The sequence below is a fragment of the Pelodiscus sinensis genome, chromosome 1 (genome assembly GCF_052426305.1).
Source record: "Pelodiscus sinensis isolate ZL-2025 chromosome 1, ASM5242630v1, whole genome shotgun sequence".
Lineage (NCBI taxonomy): Eukaryota > Metazoa > Chordata > Testudines > Trionychidae > Pelodiscus > Pelodiscus sinensis.
Window position 1 is genome coordinate 10,240,164 of NC_143052.1, and position 20,948 is coordinate 10,261,111.

The 20,948-nt window shown below is 43.8% G+C and overlaps 1 protein-coding gene across 1 annotated transcript in view; it reads right to left on the reverse strand.

The window, feature by feature from the left end:
* IL2RA (interleukin 2 receptor subunit alpha) overlaps positions 1-20,126 on the reverse strand; it is a 52,056-nt gene extending 31,930 nt beyond the window's left edge. The window contains exons 1-2 of the mRNA XM_025183200.3: positions 19,840-20,126; positions 1,067-1,252 (exon numbers count right to left, since the gene is read on the reverse strand). Of these exons, the coding sequence (XP_025038985.3) occupies positions 1,067-1,252; positions 19,840-19,924 (271 nt within the window). The 5' untranslated portion in view covers positions 19,925-20,126. The remainder of the gene's footprint in view (positions 1-1,066; positions 1,253-19,839) is intronic.
* Positions 20,127-20,948: the final 822 nt, after the last annotated feature.

A 20,948-nucleotide genomic window follows, 5' to 3' on the forward strand; every position in this document is an offset into this window, starting at 1 on the left:
TTAATGGCTGCATCAGGTCAGAGGGAGTTTGCTCTTTGCTGAAGAATGATTCCAGTTATGGCAACAGGGTATTGAAGGGAGACATGACAAGAAAACTTTCTCTTGTCACCTCATTGCCTGTGGTCCCATGGAACCAGAAAAATGAACATCCAAAGCTCTAGTAAGTGGGGCAGGAGACATGAAAGTTCCACTGTGTTCAGAAGAGACTAAACTCCAGAGGCAACAGTGAAAGTTGTGAGAAGGACATGAGCAAATAGCCAGTCCTCTCTCCACGGGTTAAACTGTTTTGGGCAGCCAGTGAGGTCTGTGTTGGATTTGTATGTTTTTAGGTGCACTGGCTCCTAAGAGAAGGAACCACGTCTTTCTATGAGATTCTTAGAGGACTGTGTTTACTGTCGGCCCTCAGCAAATAATAAATGAGTAGATTCCACCATTAGGAAATTTCCCCTGATAGCCTGCATGTTGATTCTAGAAGTAGGCATGAGCAACAGCTAACTTCGGAATCAGATGGTTAGTATCGTATAAACACCTAGGTAAATAAAGAGAAGTTTGGACTGATATTCAGATCCATATTTTTTCCAAAGTTTAGAGCTTAGATTTTGCTCTGGGCCCATCCTTGTTTTGTTCCTGACAGAAGCTTTGGCCTCTAACAGGTACCATATGTCTTTCACTTTGTAAGCTGTGTGTTTCCACTCCTTTTCTTCACTCAGCTTGCAATGTGACTCTAAATTGGTCAGTTTCTGATTAAAATCTGTTTTACTTTCCTTTTCTTATGCATTAGCTCAACAATGTGGTGTTTCTAGCTCTGCCATAATGTTTTTAATAGCAATAATAAACTAAACTCTTTATTTTAATTTCATTGTACACACTTCTCTGTATATTAGATGTTGTATTTTCAGAAAGAGTCAATATCTGAGTGTCAGGTGTGCATGAGAGCAGTAGGAACACAAAACATCACTTATTACTGCCGTGCTGTGCTGCTTCTAGAGTAGCACAATTAATTGAATATTGGCTGTCCAGATAAGAGAGGTGCTTAGACATAGCAGGAGGGAAGGTAACTACTTACGTTTACATACAGAAGTTCTCGTGGTCCAGTGAATGAGCCCAGAATCATTTTTACAGACAATAAGATCAGACTCTCCAACTATCCTTTGATAGCCAGGTTTGCACACATATCGTGCCTTGCTGCGCACCATGACCTTGTCAATGGTAATCTCAGCAAACTTAATGTAGTCTGGGGCACGGCACTTCCCTGCAAAGAGAAAGCAGGTCTGTTAGTACATGGCTGGAGGACTTTGAATCACTTTAATTTTAGACAGCCTGGGAGCAATGATGTCCATATGGTTATGTCATTAGAGTAGTTCCACTTCTGCAAATGGGGGAGTACATGTTTGAATGCCTCTCTCATTCCAGTGCATTGTTCCAAGATCTGCTATCCCTGCGTAGACTAATGACCTGAGGCCTGATCTTTTTGACATGATGTAAATCAGGAGCACCATACAAAGTAATGGAATTATAAAGAAGGAAAATGTGGGTGAAGAGGGATTTAAAAGGATTAACTTCAGTGACCATGGGAGATGAAATCCCAGACCAGATAGAAAGCAGCCCTGGACTAATCCGGTCCAAGATGCCAATAAAACGGGGCTTTCTTTTAGAGAATTACATCTTCAGGTTACAAGAAATGATGGTAAAACTCCTGGTCGGATGGATAATGAGACCCAGAATATCTGTTTTGGGTTAGTGAGGGCTTAACTCACCAGGTAGCTCCACTAGATCAGGTTCTATCAACCATGAGTTTCAATACAAAATTTTCAGAGGTGTCAATGAGTCTCAGGGCATAGCTCCCCACTCCAGGCCTTAGGATCTGATACATGGGTTGCACCACTACTCAGTTTGGTTCAGCCCCCCACTCATCATGATCCTGGGAGGCCAGCTGGGCCAAACTGAGGCATGTGCCAGGATGCCACACAACTCATACATATTTAACTTAGCTAGGGGGCAGTGGCAAAGCTGAACCCCAGAGCAGGAACCCCAGTGCAGGAAGCCAAACCCAGACAACCTCAAAAATTCTGTGGGGTATGCTTATCAAGTGAGTTATTAGCAGAACATTAGTGGCATGAAAGTGGGGCTAGGGAGGTAGGTGCTGAACCTTGAGACAAATGGGAGTGGCAACTTAAAGTGCTGTTTAACCCATCCCACAAGTCCAAGGGCACATGAGGATCACAGCTGGGCATCACTGTCCAACCCAGACTACTGAGTCCAGAGACATATAAGGGGGTCAGTTTGTGAATGCTGATTAACCGGCCCTCTCAGACATGCTCTGTTAGAATGTGTGAATGTGTGCTCATCTGATTCTATGGTGGGAAGAACCCAGCTCTGGGAGAAGTAGAAAATGGGGCTCCATATGAGAACACAAGTGAGATAAGTAACGTGTTGATAGAATTATCGATCTCCTCCCCTCAGAAACGTAACCCTAATAAATGAACATACTCCACAGTAATAGACCAATCTAGTAACACAGAGAGAGCAGAGCAAGGTCAGGGAGTCCAGGAAAGCGACACCAGCCACTAGGTAGGGGGAATACACAAGACAGAAGGAGGGAATCCCCACCCACCTATATGCTTGGCCACCAGTGACCCCAACAACACTCAGTGCAATGAACCCAATCACAGTGTTGTGCTAGGTCTCCTCGCTGTCCCAAAGGTTGATAGGATGTACCACTCCCATTTTAGGGAGACACATTGAAAATCCTGCTTTTAAGAAGAGGTCTCAAGGTTCTGAGAGGTTCTTTGCTTACTGTGCTCTGCAAACTCAATTGTGCCCACTCTTCCATAAACACAGAGGAGCTCATGGCAATAGAATCAGGACTGTTTGGCTGAGTAGTAAGTATGGGAGGATTTGGGGTTTCATGGAGGAAATGGGCATCTCTTTTGGGTGCAAATTGTGTATCTTATTTCGATTTTATTTTGAAATAGGCTATTTCGGAATTTGGCATGTCTACTGTAGTTTAGCGATTATAACCCGCACCCGTGTATAACCCGCGATTTTTCTTTTTTGTGTAAAAGAACCCTTAGATTACCCACGGATGTGTATAGCCTGCGGGTCCTGCATTCATCCACTCACCACATTCACAGCACTCACCCCCAGGACCTGTGCAGCCGCAGCAAGGCACAACCCACACTCTTCCGGGATGGGGAATGGAGAGCCCCCAGGCCTCATGAGTAAAAATAAATGTGTATACTCCTCGGACATGTATACCCTGTCGGGGGGAGCAGGGTTTGTAAAAACATGTATAACCCACAGGTTCTATATACTAATTTGTGGTACATGTCACCAGATTTTGAAATAAAGTGTTATTTCAAGCCATCCCTTATCCCTCATGCAACTAGGTTTACAGGGATGGCAAAACAGAGTATCTGTTATTTCAAAATCGTGGACTTATTCCTTGGATGTAGGGTAGCTATTTTGGGATACCTTTGGTATCCCAAAATAGCAGTGCAGTGTAGACGTATCTTTGTGCAGCAAAGTTCTGCTCCTTGGTGGCTAATCACCCTCACTGTTGAAAACTGGTGCATTATTTCCAGTTTAAATTAGTCTGGCATTAGCTGCCAGCTACTCACTATTGCAATGCCTTTCTCCATTAAATGCAATAGCCCTTTTGTGCCCAATATGTTCTCCCCATGAATACACCATAATTAAGTCACCAGTTGCATTTGACAGAGATTGTTTATTAGGATTCAGACAGAGGGTGACATCCACTCAAGGCAGGGAAGTTGCCCTAATCTGTCCTTCAATTCAGAATCAGAATTCTAAAAAAGGAACTTCCAGGACACTTCCAACACATACCCATGAGACAGTGTGGGATGACTTGCTTGCTGACTCTTTTTTTCCCTGAAGAGTCTGGGGCTGTCAAACCAGCACTAAATTAATATAAAATGTCTTTAAACTATATAATGTCCAAACCTTAAATGCCTATATCAACAAAAAGGCCTTTGTGATTGAAAGGACAAAACTCCCTCTATTCTGGCTCTAGTGATTGGGGGATAAGAAATCATTAGTTCAGAACAATTTCTTTTGATGACATAGATTGTAATGCATGATGCATAGCGAGAAGAGTTTAGCAGTCAAATAGCATTTCAAAAGTAAGTGGAGCAGGAGGGAGGAATGGGGAGGCGTGGAAAACTGTCATGTCACTCAAGTCCCACCTGAGCCCCAAAATAGGCACATAAATGGCTCTTGGAACCCATCCAAACTTTTGAACATTTTGGCTTTATATTATTTTTACTTTAAAAAAGATTTCTATAAATGCTTCACTTCATCAGTAGAATTATTAGCAGCACCAGTTTATACAAGTTAAGAAAAAGGGATCCTGATTCTGGGAGTTTTGTCATTAACTTCAGGCAAGTCAATATTTCACCCAGAGTCTTTAATCCATCAAAGAAGAAATCTGCCTTGCAATCAGTGTTTCTCAGCACTGTTTACTCCAGACTAGGGATGATGCAGCTGAATGAATTTTAGAGTCCAAATTAGGAAAGGCAGGTTGACTCTTTCTTTGTTCACTTTGAGAGAGAAGCAAGGCAGGAAACAGAAGGCCCCATGGTAGCTGGGAATGGTTATCAGTAGCAATAGCCATGTAGCTTCATGCCTACCCTTTGCTGGCTGGGCTCAGGTAACACCTCTTGAACCTACCTAGCAGTAGCCCAATGTGAAATACCAATAACATTACCTCAATACATAGGAATACTCTGACCAATTTCTTTTGTGGTGGATCCCAAATACGAGCATTAGAAACACTGTGTGAAAACGGTTACAACAGTCACTAAGCAAAGTGATAAAAAAATTAGGCGATTCACAGTTATGTTCCAATGCAGTGAACAGCAATCAACCAACTACAGCTTTTAGCAGGGGTGGGCAAAAGGGCCTCTCTGGGCCACATCCAGCCCACCAAGTGGGTTGAGCCAGCCTGCGGAAGCCCTGACTCTCCCCCATGCCCGTGCACAAAGTTTCCTCTGCCCTGCCAGGAGCATGTGGCGCTTAGAAGCACCACATGCTCCTGGAAGGGCTGGAGAAGACTTCGTGCACTCCCCCGCCCCAAAGCCCTGATTGGTCTGGGAGTAGAAGGGGGAGTGCGCAGTTTCCTCCCACTGCAAAGGGGGAACGTTTGGGAGGGAAGGGATAAAGACTTTATGCACTCCCCCACCCTCAGAGCAATCGTGGTCTGTGGGTGGGAAAGCAGGGAAGTATCCTGGCCCCGCCCCTTCGGCTTGAGGCCCCGCCCCTCTGGTGCAGCCTGGAGCCACTTAAAAAATTTCTGAAGTGGCCGCCAGCAAAAAATTATTGCCCACCTTTGGCTTATAGTGAGAAAGTGAAGGTTGCAAACTTAAAAACAATCCATCCAGAAAAAAGGACTGTTATGACCACCGCAAATGACATTTAAATATAATTCTCAATCACAAGGATTAATTAAGAATGGGTAATTATAATGCCACTAAGAAGACAGGATCAGGCTTCACTGTAGACCCAGTGTTAGATGAATGCATTCCCAAATGAAGTTCTGGAATCATTTGCCCCAGTTCCCTGAATCTTGGGAAACTCAGGATTCTAGATTTGAAGGGCTTTCTTAATATGGGGTGCTGTGCTAGGAAGACCTAGTGATGAATCCATTAGGGGGTGGTTTGTAGGCAGAGGGTCTTTGAAAGATTCAGGAAGAGAAAGAAAAGACAAATGTGGTCTGTGGCTATTTATCTATGACACTCATCACAGGTTGCTCTGATGAGGCTTCTCTACTCACCACCTCCTCCCATTTGCTATGATAAGAAACAATCCCTCCAGTGGACAAAAGGCCTCAAACTCCAGACAGCCCTCTGTCTTTAATTCTTCTTGCCTTCAACCCCTGACTCTCAAAATGATATCTCTATGTAGATAATCATGGCCTTGCTGGTATTACCTCCAGCCATGGAAACCAGTGATTTCTAAACCCAGTGCTATAATGCTATTTTCATGTTCCTTTTTTTTAAAACTCTTACTGTCACCTACTGTATGTTTTGCTTTGTTTTCCTTCCCTCCCTGCCTGTACTCACCACTTTAGTGAAAGCAGAGGGCTAGTGACCACACAGGAAGAAAAGGAGGAAGAAGACACAGACATCCAGTGAGCACAAATGATCTGAGCTGTTTTAATGTCTTCAATCCACCTACCTCTCTATGCTGTTAAAGGATTTGACTTGTACAATATAGCAGCAGATTGTGGCTTCTAGAGGAGCTGTTGTACCCGAAATAGTTAACCGCATGCTTTACCACAGACTGTCAGGGTGATTAAAATTAAAGAGTTATCAGATTAGAGATATTTCATGAACATGTACTCTCACTTTCCCTTAAAGGTGAAAGCACATTTCCCTCAAGACTTCAGATGCCTCTTTAAAGCAGCTGGTAGATCTGAATCTCACCCATCAGCATTCCAACTGACATCTCTTTAAGTTCTTCTTAAGAAAAACTCACGATGTTTAACCTACTCGTTGTAAAGGGCAATTGCTCATTTATCTGGCAAGCCGGTGAGATGCTTGGGGTTCTGCTGAGCGGCTGTGCACAATAGTACACAAAAAAAGACACTTGTATGTGATTGTGGACATCACTGCCACCCACACTGCCACTGAGACCCGTAGTGTGGGTGTCATCTTCAACTTGGCCCTCTCTCTGGCGCCTCACAGCCAGGCTGTGTCCAGATCTTGCGAAGTCTTCCTGGATCTTCTAAGATTCAACCTTTCTTCTCCATACACTCAGCTAAAACTTTCATTTAGACTCAGCATTTCACATCATCTTTTCTTATGGCCTTGACACATAAACTTGCCCCACTCACATCCATTCAAGGATCTTTTCCCATGCAAGGATCTTTTTCCTAGCCCCCCTTTGACTATGTGTAGTGTTGGTATCTTGCTGGTTGCTATGCTGGGCAGTGGGCTGTGGGTGACCTCCATTGGCGGCTATTTGTAGCACGGCCCAGCAGGACAGGGGATGAGTCATTATGCAAGGGGTTCCCAACCTGTCCGACCAGTTGGCTCCCAGGGAGGGAGACAAAGGAAGGAGGGCGAGGTCCAGCCCCTGGCTGGGGGGCAGGGCTAGAAGTGACATTTTAGTTTCTGGCTGGAATCATGGAGGAGGCAGCCTAAGCAAGGGGCCTGGGATTTAAGGGCCCAGTCTCTCCCATCTCAAGGGGGGGCTGAGGCATCCTAGGCCTGCCCTGTAACTGGATTGCATCTGTGCTGTGCTGTATCCTGGAGAAGCAATAAACTCCCTCTATTCTACTGGCTGGTGGAGTCTGTTCGTGCCACTACGGAGGTGCAGGAGGCACAGGAACCCCGACGTGCCACCACACCATGTCACCCCTTTCGTTGTTTACTTCCACAATCTCGTCCTTCTCAATTGAATAGACATAAATTCTTTATCTTCACTTTCATGGCCCTTCATAAATTAGCCCCATCTACCTCTTATCTGAAAAAGAACAAGCCATATCAGGTCAGACCAATGGTCCATCTAACCCAGTATCTTGTCTTTTGGCAGTGGTCATTGCCAGATGTTGCAGAGAGAGAATTAACAGAAGACTTTTGAGTAATCCATCCTCTGTTGTCCCGTATCATCTTCTGGCAGTTGGAGATTTGTGGACACCTGGAGCATGGAGTTGCAGCCACCATAGCCAAGAACTTTTTATAACTTTGGAGAAAATCCCCTTCCCAGGACATCTCACAGTTGGACATGATCCTGGGGGGGGGGAGGGGGGACACAGATAGATACACGAGGCGTACAGATAGATCAGAATGGCTACATAGTTCGAACTATCTAGCCCGTGCCGCGTGTAGCCGCACGGCACGGGGTTCGAACAAGCCGGCTTTTAAAAATGGCGGAGCCGGCTTTATGCTAATGAAGCCCGGGAAATTCAAATCCCGGGCTTCATTAGCAAGTTCGGTATGCATACATTACCCCCCTAGTTCGAACTAGGGGGGTAGTGTAGACATACCCTAGGAGAGTGAGTTGTTGTCCATGGTGGATGTGGTGAACTACTTGTTGGAGCTCCAGGAGAGGCACCTTCTCCAACCCTTGAGGGCCAACATTCCCTCCTCACCAAGTTCCATAGCCTCCTCTGCCAGGGGCTCTAGAATGAAGGGGGGAGGGGGTTGAAAGTCAAGGGCAGCCTCACCTTCAATCCCTAGGGATGCATCACGGACCAAAAGGCTGTCCTCAACATTGTTAGCACCCCTACCCCTGAAGCTCCTGCCCTGGGCTCCTTTTCTGTCACTGCTCTGTGTTCCCTTAATGAAAACACATGATTTATGAACAACAGTCTCTTCCTTGGTGGGCTACAGGCAAGCACAATGAATGCAGGGACACCTCATTAAGAGCAACATGCATCACTCTTAAAACTGACCATTCATAAAACTGTCTTTCAAAGCACCTCTAATTAGCATTTTCCCGCATCGTGCTCTCCTTGTTGCCCTGGAGTTTGGCTGTTCAAAATCCCTGGCTTGGCGCTGGGACTTGGCATTCCACCCAGATAGATACATTTCTTCCTTGCGCTCACAAATATTATGGAGCACACAGCCGGCTGCCACCACTGGGGGAATGTTGCTTTTGCTGAAATCTAACCTAGTTAGCAGATTAAGGAACCTTCCCTTTAAATGCCCAAAAGCACCTTTTACCCCCATTCTGCACTTGCTCAGCCTGTAACTGAACTGCTCCTTGCTATGGTCCAGGCTGTCTGTGTACAGCTACATGAGTCACTGGAGCAAGAGGTAGGCCAGGTTGCCATGGATCACTATTGGCATTTCAACTTCTCTGATTGTAATTTTCTTATCAGGGAAAAAGTTCCAGCTTGTAGCTCTCCAAACAGGCAGAAATCCTAAAGAGGCATGTGTCATTACAAAAAGGATGTGGATGCATTGGAGAGGGTCCAGTGGAGGGCAACCAAAATGATTAGGGGGCTGAAGCATATGACCTACGAGGAGAGGCTAAGGGACTTGGGTCTGTTTAGTCTGCAGAAGCGAAGAGTGAGGGGGGATTTGATAGCAGCCTTCAACTTCCTGAAGGGAGGTTCCAAAGAGGATGGAGAGAGGCTGTTCTCAGTAGTGACAGATGGCAGAACAAGGAGCAATGGGCTCAAGTTGCGGTGGGAGAGGTCCAGGTTGGATATTAGGAAAAACTATTTCACTAGGAGGGTGGTGAAGCGCTGGAATGGGTGACCTAGGAAGGTAGTGGAGTCTCCACTCCTAGAGGTGTTTAAGTCTCGGCTTGACAAAGCCCTGGCTGGGTTGATTTAGTTGGAATTGGTCCTGCCTAGAGCAGGGGGCTGGACTAGATGACCTTCTGAGGTCTCTTCCAGTTCTATGGTTCTATGATTCTATGATTCTGTGATCTTTCCCAGCCATCTCATTGATATTGGTGAAATGGCCCTTGTGATCCACCAGCCGCTGCAGGGCCATTGAGAAGCACCTCTGTGGTTTATGTCCTCCTTTGCAAGGTGGTCAGGTGCCAAGATGGGAATGTGTGTTCCATCTATCACCTCACTGCAGTGAGGGAACCCCAGATCGGCAAATGTCCTCCTCATTTTGCAGTGTCACTGTCCTCCGTAGTAGAAAGGTATTGATTGTCTTGGCTAGTTGGATCACAACGGTGCCTACTGTAGATTTCCCCACTGCAAATTGCTTCCCAGCTGATTGGTAACTCTCTGGCACTGCAAGCTTCCACAGGGCTACTGTCACTCCCCCGCTGTCAGAACGGGTCTCATGCTGATATTCATGCACTGCAGGGCAGGGGAAAGCAATTTGCAAAGTTCCATGAAAGTGGCCTTACGCGTGCAAAAGTTTTGCAGCCGCTGCTGGTCATCCCATATCTGCATAACAATGTGGTCTCACCCGTCTGCACTTGTCCCACAGCACCAGAACCAGCATTCCACTGAGTGCAGAGGATTGAATATTGGCGGCATTTGCAATTCGCTCAACTCGGGTGCTTCACAGAAGAATATGTTCATGGCCTCCTGAGATTCTTCCTCATTCTGGCAGATCTTGGCTATGCTCTGGACATACTCCAGCATTAGGCCCACCAAGGTTAACATCTGCATCATAAAGCTTTGATGCTGAACAAGATCCATGATGGGTTCCATGCTTCCATAGACTGTTTGTCATTGCAGGGGTGGGGAGGGAGGAAATGAGTATATTATGGGCCGCTGATGACATGTACCCAGAACCACCTGCTGCACAAGCTTGTTCCCAGCATGCACTGGAAGCACAACCCAGAAAGCAAAGAGGCCCAGGTGCCATGGGATAGCTCTCCATAACTCTCCATAGCTTCGCTCTCAGTCAATGATAGTTACCATACTGGAATATGCTACTTAAAACTATGCTGAATTCTTGTGCACAGTGGGGACACACACTTTTCACTTTACAAAATCGGGTGCTAAAAAATTGACCATAATAAATTCGACCTTATCTCATCGTGTAGACATTGAAGCTAACTTCTCTGTTCTTGCATATGTGCTATAGGATTTTTAATAGTCATAGCCACCATTTTATATTTTACTAGAAGATTTACCCAGCGTTGTTCAGGTCCTTAACTCAATTAATTTTTTTTCTTCATTTACGTTATGATAAGTGGAAACTGCCTACCAAATTTGTTGGCCCTAGCTCTTACCGTTTAGGAAGAGTTATTGAACAAATGGATGGACAGACAGACAGAATTACTCGCTTGCTCACAGACAACACACTCTCTCAGCTATATAATAGATTCAAAAGATGTTAACTTCGATAACTCATTGTCTGCAAAAAACATGATGCTGTCTAAGAGGAGAGAGATATCTCAATGCCAACATCACTTCCTTAAGCACTTGGTTCTTTCCCAGAAGTTTCCCACCCAAGTATACTACTGGGATTTCCCAAAACATATTAGTTGTTGAAATCCAATAAAATCATGGCTTTAGAGAATTGGCTGGCAACTTGCAGCCCACAGGCTGCATCCATCCCCATGGGGTTCCACCTGTGGCCCACAGACTCTCTGTCTGCCCCCCTCCTTTGCACACCTCTCACACACTGGGGCATTGGCAGCCTGCACTTCCTACTCCTTCCCCTCCCTCCCAGCACTTTTGGAGCACCACAAATCTGCTGATTCCTGCTCTGTCCATGCTCTTCCCTCTCCCTCCCAGAGCTGAAACACCGCAAGTCAGCTGTTTATCGCTGATCAAGCTCTGGGAGGGAGGAGGAGGAAAAGGGATGGAGCAGTAATCAGGCAATTCATGTCGCTCCGAAAGTGCTGGGAAGGAGAAGGAAGAGGAATAGGAAATGCGGGCAGGGCCAGCTCACAACATTTTGGCACCTGAGGCAGGGAGCTCAAATGATGCCCCCACTCCACCTTTTCTCCTGCCTGCCTGTTATGTCTCGTGTGCCTCCTTCCTCCATCACAGCACTCCACCATCTCTGTGCATCTAGAGCAGAGAGAATACAAATGCACTGGCAGCAGACACAATTTTCTACACTCTGGGTCCTAGTGGTGCCCTCCAACAGTCTGACACCTGAGGCGGCTGCCTCAGTTCGCCTCATGGTAAGGCCAGCCCTGAATGCGGGGCTCCAGTGTCTCAGTGTGTGAGAGGTACATGGGAAAAGGGGACAGAGAGGGGGTACATGTGTCACAGGTGTGGGCCATTAATTGCCCACCACTGGTCATGCAGACCAGTCAAGATTAAGGAGGGCCATGCACGCAGCCCATTCACTGTTCTTGGTTGCCCATCACTGCTTCAGAGTGTTTTTTGCATGGCCACTTGTTAATTGCATGGCTACTTCACACCAATATTTGAGTTAAGGACTGGTTTGATGCAGGAATCCAGACAGAAAGTCATTTATTTTTTACCAAAATAAGTGACAGGGGAAATTTGATGAGAGTATTTGGAATACTAGAAAGACACAGCATAGTGAGTCAAATGTCATGGTAATCTGAACTCACAATATCCTTGGGGAGAGGGGATGACAAGGTTGTTACACTAGATATGACATGGTACTGTGCAGAATATAAAACTGCAACATACAGAATAGGATATTTTCCTCTAAGTACAAGGATGGCATGGAAGGGAACAGCAGTCTGGTACTGCTGAAGACTTAGGCAGAAATTGTTGGAGAAAATACAGCAGACAGAGGTGCTGGAGTGAAATGGAAACTATTGTGTTCTGGCTTTGAAAACTTTTCCAACTATTGTTGATCTAAAAGAAAAAATGGATATCTGTGCTATCTTTGTAACATTTCCTCCCTGAATTAGTTTCATTTTATTAATGTCATTTCTTATTTATACAGGTAAACTAGAGATGGGTCTAGGCTGTGAAGTTTGGGTCCGGTTCTAAAGTTCCCTGAAGTTAGAGAGCATTTGTATCTGGGGTTTTGGACCATGTGTGTTGTAAACATATGTAATACTTAACAAAATCTTGTAAGAAGACAAGATCCTTTCCTTAATGAGCTTACAACCTAACTGATGATACAAATAAAACACAAATGAGAAAATCATCATAGGTGTGGTGAACAGCACCAGAAGGGAGATCAGCTAGGCGGAACCTACTATTCATTGTTGGTGTTGTGATAGCACTCAGATGCCCCATACACATACCAGAACCCCACTGTGATAGGTACTGCACAAATACAGAACAAAAAATATAGTTCCAGGCCCAAAGAGCTTGCAGTCTAACTAATCATCGTACATTAACGCAGAATCATAGAATCATACCACCATACCGTTAGAAGAGATCACAAGGGACATGTAGTCTGACTCCCTGCTAAGATACAGGATTTGTTGTGTCTAAGCCATCCAAGACAGAGGGATATCCAGCCTCCTTTTGAAAACCTCCTGCGAAGGAGAGTCTCATAACTTCCCTAGGCAGTTTGTTCCATGGTCCTACTGTTCTTACTATTAGTGAATTTCTCCTGAGATTCGATCTTAATTTGTTATTCTGTGGTTTGTACCCATTGCTTCTTGTCCTGCCCTCTGTGGAAAGGGAGAACAATTTTCCTCCATCTTTTTCTATGGCGGCCTTTCGCGTATTTGAAGACGGCAATCGTGTCCCTCCTTAAGCGCCCCTTTTCCAAACTAAACATACCCAGTTCTTTCAACCTTTGCTCGTACATCTGCATTCCAACCCCTTTGATCATGTTTGTCACTCGCCTCTGGATCCTTTCCAGTTTCTCTACATTTTTTCTATGTCGCAATGACCAAACCTGGACACAGTACTCATGCTGGGCCCTAACTAGTGCTGAGTAGAAGGGCACTCTCAAAATATTCCATCTGCCTTTTTTTGGCCACAAGATCGCATTGCTGATTCATTTTGAGGTTCGGATTCACCACAATTCCCAGATCCTTCTCAACAGTGCAGTTGTCAAGTCAGTTACCCCCCATTCTGTAGCTGAGTATTTTGGTTTCTCTTTCCTAGATGTAGCACGTTACCTTTGCCTGTGTTGAATTTCATTCTGTTAGCTATATCCCAGTGCACCAATTTATCAAGATCCCTTTGAATTTTATGAATGTTAATATATTCTATGGATGTGTGGATTGTACCTAGAAAGAACTAAAACCAAAAAGTGAGAATTTAAGTTAGAGTGCAAGGTCTCAAAAATGTTTATGCAAAGTATCCATCTGTAATTGTATTTTTCTACAATGTCCATCATCATCGTATCTGGATGCTGCATGAAATGTTAAATCATCAAGCACATATGCAAAGTCTTTAGTGGGCTGACCAGAGAGCAAACTACCTTGCTAGCAACCCCTTACACTCCCAATGGTAGCAGTCCTTACCAAGTAATACACCTTGCTCTGGAGTAAAAGACTGCCACACCCATGGCTTATAATCTAGGAGAGATAGAAGTGGCTACAGACAGGGATGTCCTATGGTTCCCTAAAATATCTCCATTTTGAGGTGAAAAAATGCCCTCTTGCCCCATTCGGGCTTGAGTGTGCTCCCATTTTGTATTATGCAGTCGAATCCCCTTCCTCTACTTCCTTTATCATGTCACCACCAATAATTCCGTCAGCCTCCCAGTCTCCCAATCTCAGCCTCATGCCAGGCTGGCAACAGACTTCGCCAGGTCCTGGGCAATGTATGTGAGGGAGGAGGGGTTCAAGCCCCACAGAAGGGGCAGGGCCTCAGATGGAAGGGGCGGAGCTTGGGGCAGTCAGCCCTCTGTGCTGCCAGGGCCATGCTGCACCTACCCCCATCCAGCCATCAGTGCCTCCTGGACCACGCCACGCGAGGCTCTGATGGCGATTTAGAGGGCCTGGGCGTCCAGTGGCTGCTGCTGCCTCAGTAGCTGTGGTGGGATCCCAGAACCCCGGGTCCTTTTAAATTGCTGGGATCTGGGGAAGTTGCCCCCCTCCCCTCATCCCGTCAGCAGCCCTGCCATCATGGTATAATCTCTGACTCATCTATTTACTTCTAACTTCATGTCCAGTTTCTCAGGACAGTTCCATTGTTAAAACACATGCCCATGACTTTGGTCACACTCGCCTCAAAAACTATAACCTCCTCTCTAGCCTCCTTGTTTTTCCCCTCCAGTCAGTCCAAAACCCTGCTGCTAAAACCTATTCCACTGCACTGATGGGAAGCTCCCCACCCCCTGAATTCCTTCACTGGCTTTCTGTCTCTTGCTGCTCTTTGCCTCCATCTTCCAGGCCTGACTATGATCATTAGAACAATTTCCCATTCTTGTTTGCCAGATTTCCCCTCCTTCTTCACAACCCACTCTATTCTGCCTTATTCTCTTCACCAGTGATCTCATTCCCATACCTCCCTTATCTGCACTGCAGGATTTCTTTATCTTCTCATTTTTAAAGTTTCAGCCCTGCAGGTCAGGGAAGATGCTTTACACTAAATTTTGTACAATGGCAGGGTCATTACAAGGTATAAATAAATATGAATGAATAATGCCTAGTCAATCCTTGATCTCTCTCCTGAGACTGCCAGAGGAAAACCGAATGGCTCTGATTATTGTTGTGAGACGGACCTCACTCAGTTGGGCAGTATTCTTAGGCTTTTCCCCCCTACCATTTCAAAGCCAAATTAGTGTGACTCATATTTTTTTTCAGTATTATTGAAAATTGGAGCATGTTTTCCCACCAAACACCCATATCGTCTGGCCACGTTTGTCATCCAGAGCAGTGTTTCTCAACCAGTGGTACAAGTACTCTTAGGGGTACTTGAGAGAAGTCCGGGGGGGGGGGGGGGGGAGAGGTACATCAACACAACTGAAATTTTGAAAAAACTAAATTTTTGTTTTACGGTTTATAGCATTTTATTATTTTTGTACATTTTACACCCAAAAATTTCATTGCCTGCCCTGCTACGATTAAGTTGTTTAAACAAATGTGTTGCAATGGTAGAAAAAAAATTGTGTGTCTGAAAACTGTAGGTACGGGGGTACTTATATTTTTTTAAAAGGGGGCACAGTCTGCCCCAACTTGTGATGTGATCAGCTCCAGGGATAGTGTCGCAAGTTGGGGGCATCATAACTCAAGCCCGATTTACGACAGATGTCATATGCTGTCGTAAATGTGGGGACATATGTCGGGAGCTTTCGGCCCCTTCCACACTTATGGAAAAGGTCGTAAGTGTGGCGAGGGGGAGTCATAAATTGGGCCGTCATAAAGTGGGGGCCTCCTGTACTTATAATTTTTTTTGAAAAAGGGGTATTTTATAAAAAAAAAGGTTGAGAAACACTGATCCAGAGCAATTCCTCTTGCAGTGATGTTCTATACCACCTCCTAGAAAAGAACAACCAAAACCCAAAACTGAGGAGATTAATGCCAAAGAACAGGGATTGAATTTATGTGCACGCAAACACTTTTAATTGCCAAATCTTCTTCTTAATAGAACGACCTTTTCCTGTGGGTATAAACACAGATGAGGTCTATGTTGTCAAGGCCACATCTGAGTAAAAGTGTGGTCAAGTGAATTCAAAACAGAAAATGTCATACATCAAAGAATTTGCTTCTCACACAATCTAGTAGTCAGCACCAAATGAGCATGTTGTTACTGCAATGTACTCAACAGTTGCCCCGGAGAAGAACACGCTCTTTGATTTTATGACAGTGGTTAGAGGACAGTCATAAAAAGGACAAAATAGAGGAAAAATCTCCGATCTTTTGCTTTATGCCTTTTCCGCACAGGCACCTGTGCTTGGAACAATTTTCCTCTTGACCATGTATTAAGTACTTTCCCTCACTTCCTGAGCACCTCTTTTAAAAGATCTCTCCTATGGACAGCAGTCTTTGGTGCGGCTGCTTTGTCCAGGACAGGAGTTAGGGATGCTATGTGTAGTAATACTAGGCAGCACAACCTTAGTCAGATTTTCTACCTTATGAAATCATGTATAGCTCTGTAAAGTGCAGGTAAAATACTATCAAGTTACATGTCTTCACTCATATACTCTGGAGCTGGCATTTCACGCCCAAATGTCGCTCGCTTTGTACAATGTAAGGGTACTTCTACATAGCAGGGCAAAAATTAAACCAAACTACACAACTTGAGCTACGTCAATTGCGTAGCTGAAGTAGAAATAGCTTCATTCGGCTTTTGGCGCTGTCTACACAGCAGGAAGTCAAAGAAAGAACACTCTTCCTTCAACTTCCCTTATTCCTTGTAAACTGAGGATAACAGGAGTCGTAATAAAAAGTCCTCCAGCTCACCAGTATTTCAAAATAAAGGCTTGCAGCGTAAATGCGCTTTTTGTTATTTTGGAATAACGCCAGCTATTCTGAAATAATGCTGCTGTGTAGACATAGCCCCAATGGTGACAGATGGTAAGGTAATGGTGAATCATGCCTGTCGTGTTAATTAGTCCATGAATTAGAGAGTCAGAATGAATCACAGGGCTTATGTAGGTCCATGAAACTGAATACAAAAGTAACTATATATTAATTACAATTGACACCCGTCTGTTTTGTACACCAAGGAATAATAAGATAGAAGGCAGTCTGTCAAATGAACCAGAAGTCAGGAGACATGGGTTCTCTGTCCTTCTCTGCCCCTGATATGCTACTTAAATGAGTGAATGATCATTTTCTAACTCAGATTCACCATCTATAAAATGAGGGAAATGATGCTTGCTAACATTTTGGAAAGTTCTTTGAGAGCCACAGATGAAAAATGCTATATGAGAACAAAGTATTTTTATTTTCATTCCCTTTCCAGAAATGTTCATGATGGATGCTGTATTTGCCCAGAAACCCTGTGCTATATGAACTGTGCAACATGATTTATTTTATTATATGGATCTGCAATACTGGGAGATCAAAGGGTAAATGATGCAGTGATTTATAGGCACTATAGATGCAGTGATTATGAAAAGACTTTGTCAAGTTTGGCCCATAAATTGGACTACCCTCTTTTTAACTCACTATGTTTGAAAGACTCTTTCCTGTCCTTTATATGGTCCTCATAAGAAGAAAAAAAACACACTAGTACCTGTAGTACTTCATAGAATCATAGAATCATAGAATAATAGGACTGGAAGGGACCTCAAGAGGTCATCGAGTCCAGCCCCCGGCCCTCAAGGCAGGACCAAGCTCCACCTACACCATCCCTGACAGATGTCTATCTAACCTGTTCTTAAATATCTCCAGAGAGAGAGATTCCACCACCTCCCTTGGCAATTTATTCCAATATTTGACCACCCTGACAGTTAGGAATTTTTTCCTAATGTCCAATCTAAACCTCCCCTGCTGCACTTTAAGCCCATTACTCCTCGTCCTGTCCTCAGAAACCAAGAGGAACAAATTTTCTCCTTCCTCCTTGTGACACCCTTTTAGATATTTGAAAACCACTATCATGTCCCCTCTTAATCTTCTTTTTTCCAAACTAAACAAGCCCAGTTCATGAAGCCTGGCTTCATAGGTCATGTTCTCTAGACCTTTAATCATTCTTGTCGCTCTTCTCTGTACCCTTTCCAATTTCTCCACATCTTTCTTGAAATGTGGCGCCCAGAACTGGACACAGTACTCCAGCTGAGGCCTAACTAGTGCAGAGTAGAGCGGCAGAATGACTTCACAACTTTTGCTTACAACACACCTGTTGATACAACCTAGAATCATATTTGCTTTTTTTGCAACAGCATCACACTGTTGACTCATATTCAACTTGTGATCCACTATGACCCCTAGATCCCTTTCTGCCATGCTCCTTCCTAGACAGTCGCTTCCCATCTTGTATGTATGGAACTGATTGTTCCTTCCTAAGTGGAGCACTTTGCATTTCTCTTTATTAAACCTCATCCTGTTTACCTCTGACCATTTCTCTAACTTGCTAAGGTCATTTTGAATTATGTCCCTATCCTCCAAAGAAGTCGCAACCCCACCCAGTTTGAGGCAAACCCATAATAACTAAATCGAAGGGGAAAAGATTTTAGTAAAGAGTTAGATTTCAGTATCAAAGAGCATTATTATAAGGAGAATAACACAATGAAGTTAAAAATTATGAAAATATGACAGGCATTCAAAGGAAGCACAGGAAGTGAAGGGAAGAGGCAAAGCAATGCAGAAGAGATAACTATGTAGAAATATCTTAAGTTAATCTTTTATGTTTATAAACTCATGACAGAATTCAGTCACAGAATTCAGCATGCAAGATAAGTTTTAGACACCCCTCAGTTTTTCCATGATTCTAAGAAAGGCTTCTGATAAATGCAGCTCTCATTGTGTGCTTTCACAATTGCATCCAGCACAGAGTAATATAGAGAACATGATACACAGGACTTGACTCATCCCAGAACTGATTCCATTTACATATCTCCTGCTGAACATTTCACTGTGAGACTGTCACATACATCATTTCAAATCATGCAGGAGGCTCTGGCATTTCATTTTGCCAATAAAATGTCTCAATTTTTAAAAAAGATACGCGTTTCAATGCATCATTCTCTGAAAATATAATTGCCTGGAGATTATACATTTTGCTTATGAGTAGACTGGGGCAACAGCCAGGACACATTATTATTTTATACACAATACAATCTCCTCTCAAGATCACAATTTCCCTGGTACAATTTTAGAATACAGTGCTAGAGGTGAACAATTAGCAATAAACTCAGTTCACATGAGTTTCCTTCCCATAAAAGAACGTCTTTCTGAATTTCCTACCCAGCTCTTACCTCTGAAGCTGAAAATCCTTCAAATGTGTAGAATAGAAATATCATGTATACTGACATTATAATTTATAGACACCTTTGCATTTAAATATTCAAGTTCAAACACAAACACACTCACCAATTATGTACATATTACCAATCTGTTCTTCAAATTCAGCCAATTACTTAGAGTATGTGAATATCCCAAAAAGGCAATACCAATCTAAACCTGTAGCTTGTGGTGGATGGTTATTCTAATTTCTTCTAGAATGAATAGATGACATTTATTCAGGGGGTGAAAAAGAGTAATTGGCATTGATCACATCTGTAGCAAACACTTGCAAGTTATCTGAGGTTACTGACATTTCAACTTCTATTTTTATATTTCCTAAAATTTCACACAAAATGGAAAAAAATTCAAAAGAACTGTCTGCCCAGAAGAGTGCTTAGTATTTCTTTGATCTGCCCACTGTTCCAGTGATGGGTTAGAAGAGTCATATGTTACTCAGACAAAACAGGTAATGTTCCCACTCTGGATTATCTCTGACTGATGGTTTGTGGGCATATTTGTCTTGCTTCCTTAGAATACAAAGTTCCTTTAAACTACTAATCTCTTTCCTGACCTTAAAGAGGTCAGAGTGTTAGTAACCTATTCCAGCAACCAAGCAATAGTAAAACAGATTTTACTTTCCAGAAAGTGATGATCTCTTACCATTTCCTTGTCCAGTTGCCGCCTCTCTGTAGCTGAGCATGCCCCACAACAAAAGAAAAAGGAGCTCCATGTAACCTGCTCGCATACTGTCGGCACAACACTGACGAGAAGGAGTTTTTTCAAAGGTCAAGGGGCTTTCTCTGGGAGAGCTGATGATCTGTCTATTGCAATCTGACAGAAAAAGGGATAACCATTTTGAGGATACAGGTAGGACATTTCTTTCTGGTCATCAAATCATCGTTCGGCTGTCTAGATCTGTGCGAGAGATTGAAACTGTCAATGTGCAATATACTTTAGCTGTGGTGTGTAGGAAGTGGTTTAATAGGTAGGTGGTTCTTATTTGCACCTTCAGCTACATTTCATTTGTGGGTCAATAAAGGTGGGGAAAAGCTTTAGCTGCCAGGTTTGGACATTTACCCCCCAAATGGAAAAAATCCATCTCTCTGGATTCAGCCACAGAGAGGAAAAGGAAACTGTTCCCTAGGACAGAAGATGGATGGCACTTGGTTTCCTGGCATGTCAGAACAGAATTCATATACCATACTGTCAGTTACAATTATAAGAACCACCCCCAAGGACATATCAGGTTGGCTTTGCAGAAGTGTTTTTCTTGCTAGAAAAAAGAACATTTGGAAAACTGCAGTGCTCATTCTTATGGCTCTTTTTAAATGTAATTTCAACATGTGATGGGCACACTTCCAAAATACTGGAGGGTCTATTTGGATAAACATCCTTCCATAGGGCTGGCAGGTTGGGGAGGAAAAGAGCCTGTTCCCATTTGCTTGTGTTCCCATGGAAAAGAAGAGATGGAATATAACTCCTTCTAAATCAAGGTGCCATCTGGGAGTCATTCTCTGGCATACTCTCCTGAGAGAAGCTGGGGTTAATAGAGAGTTGGGACACACTTTATATTAAAGTTCCGTGTCTACATGGTTAATAGAGAATTAAAGTATCTTTTAATAACTGTTTAATCGATTGTTATAAAGTCAATCGGGTCTCTAGATTGCTTAGAAACACCTATGACACCCTCTTCTGATGTGCTTATAACCTCATGCTACTCATGTCTGTAACATCTATTAATCATTAACCCTTTATAAACCTTTTTGGGT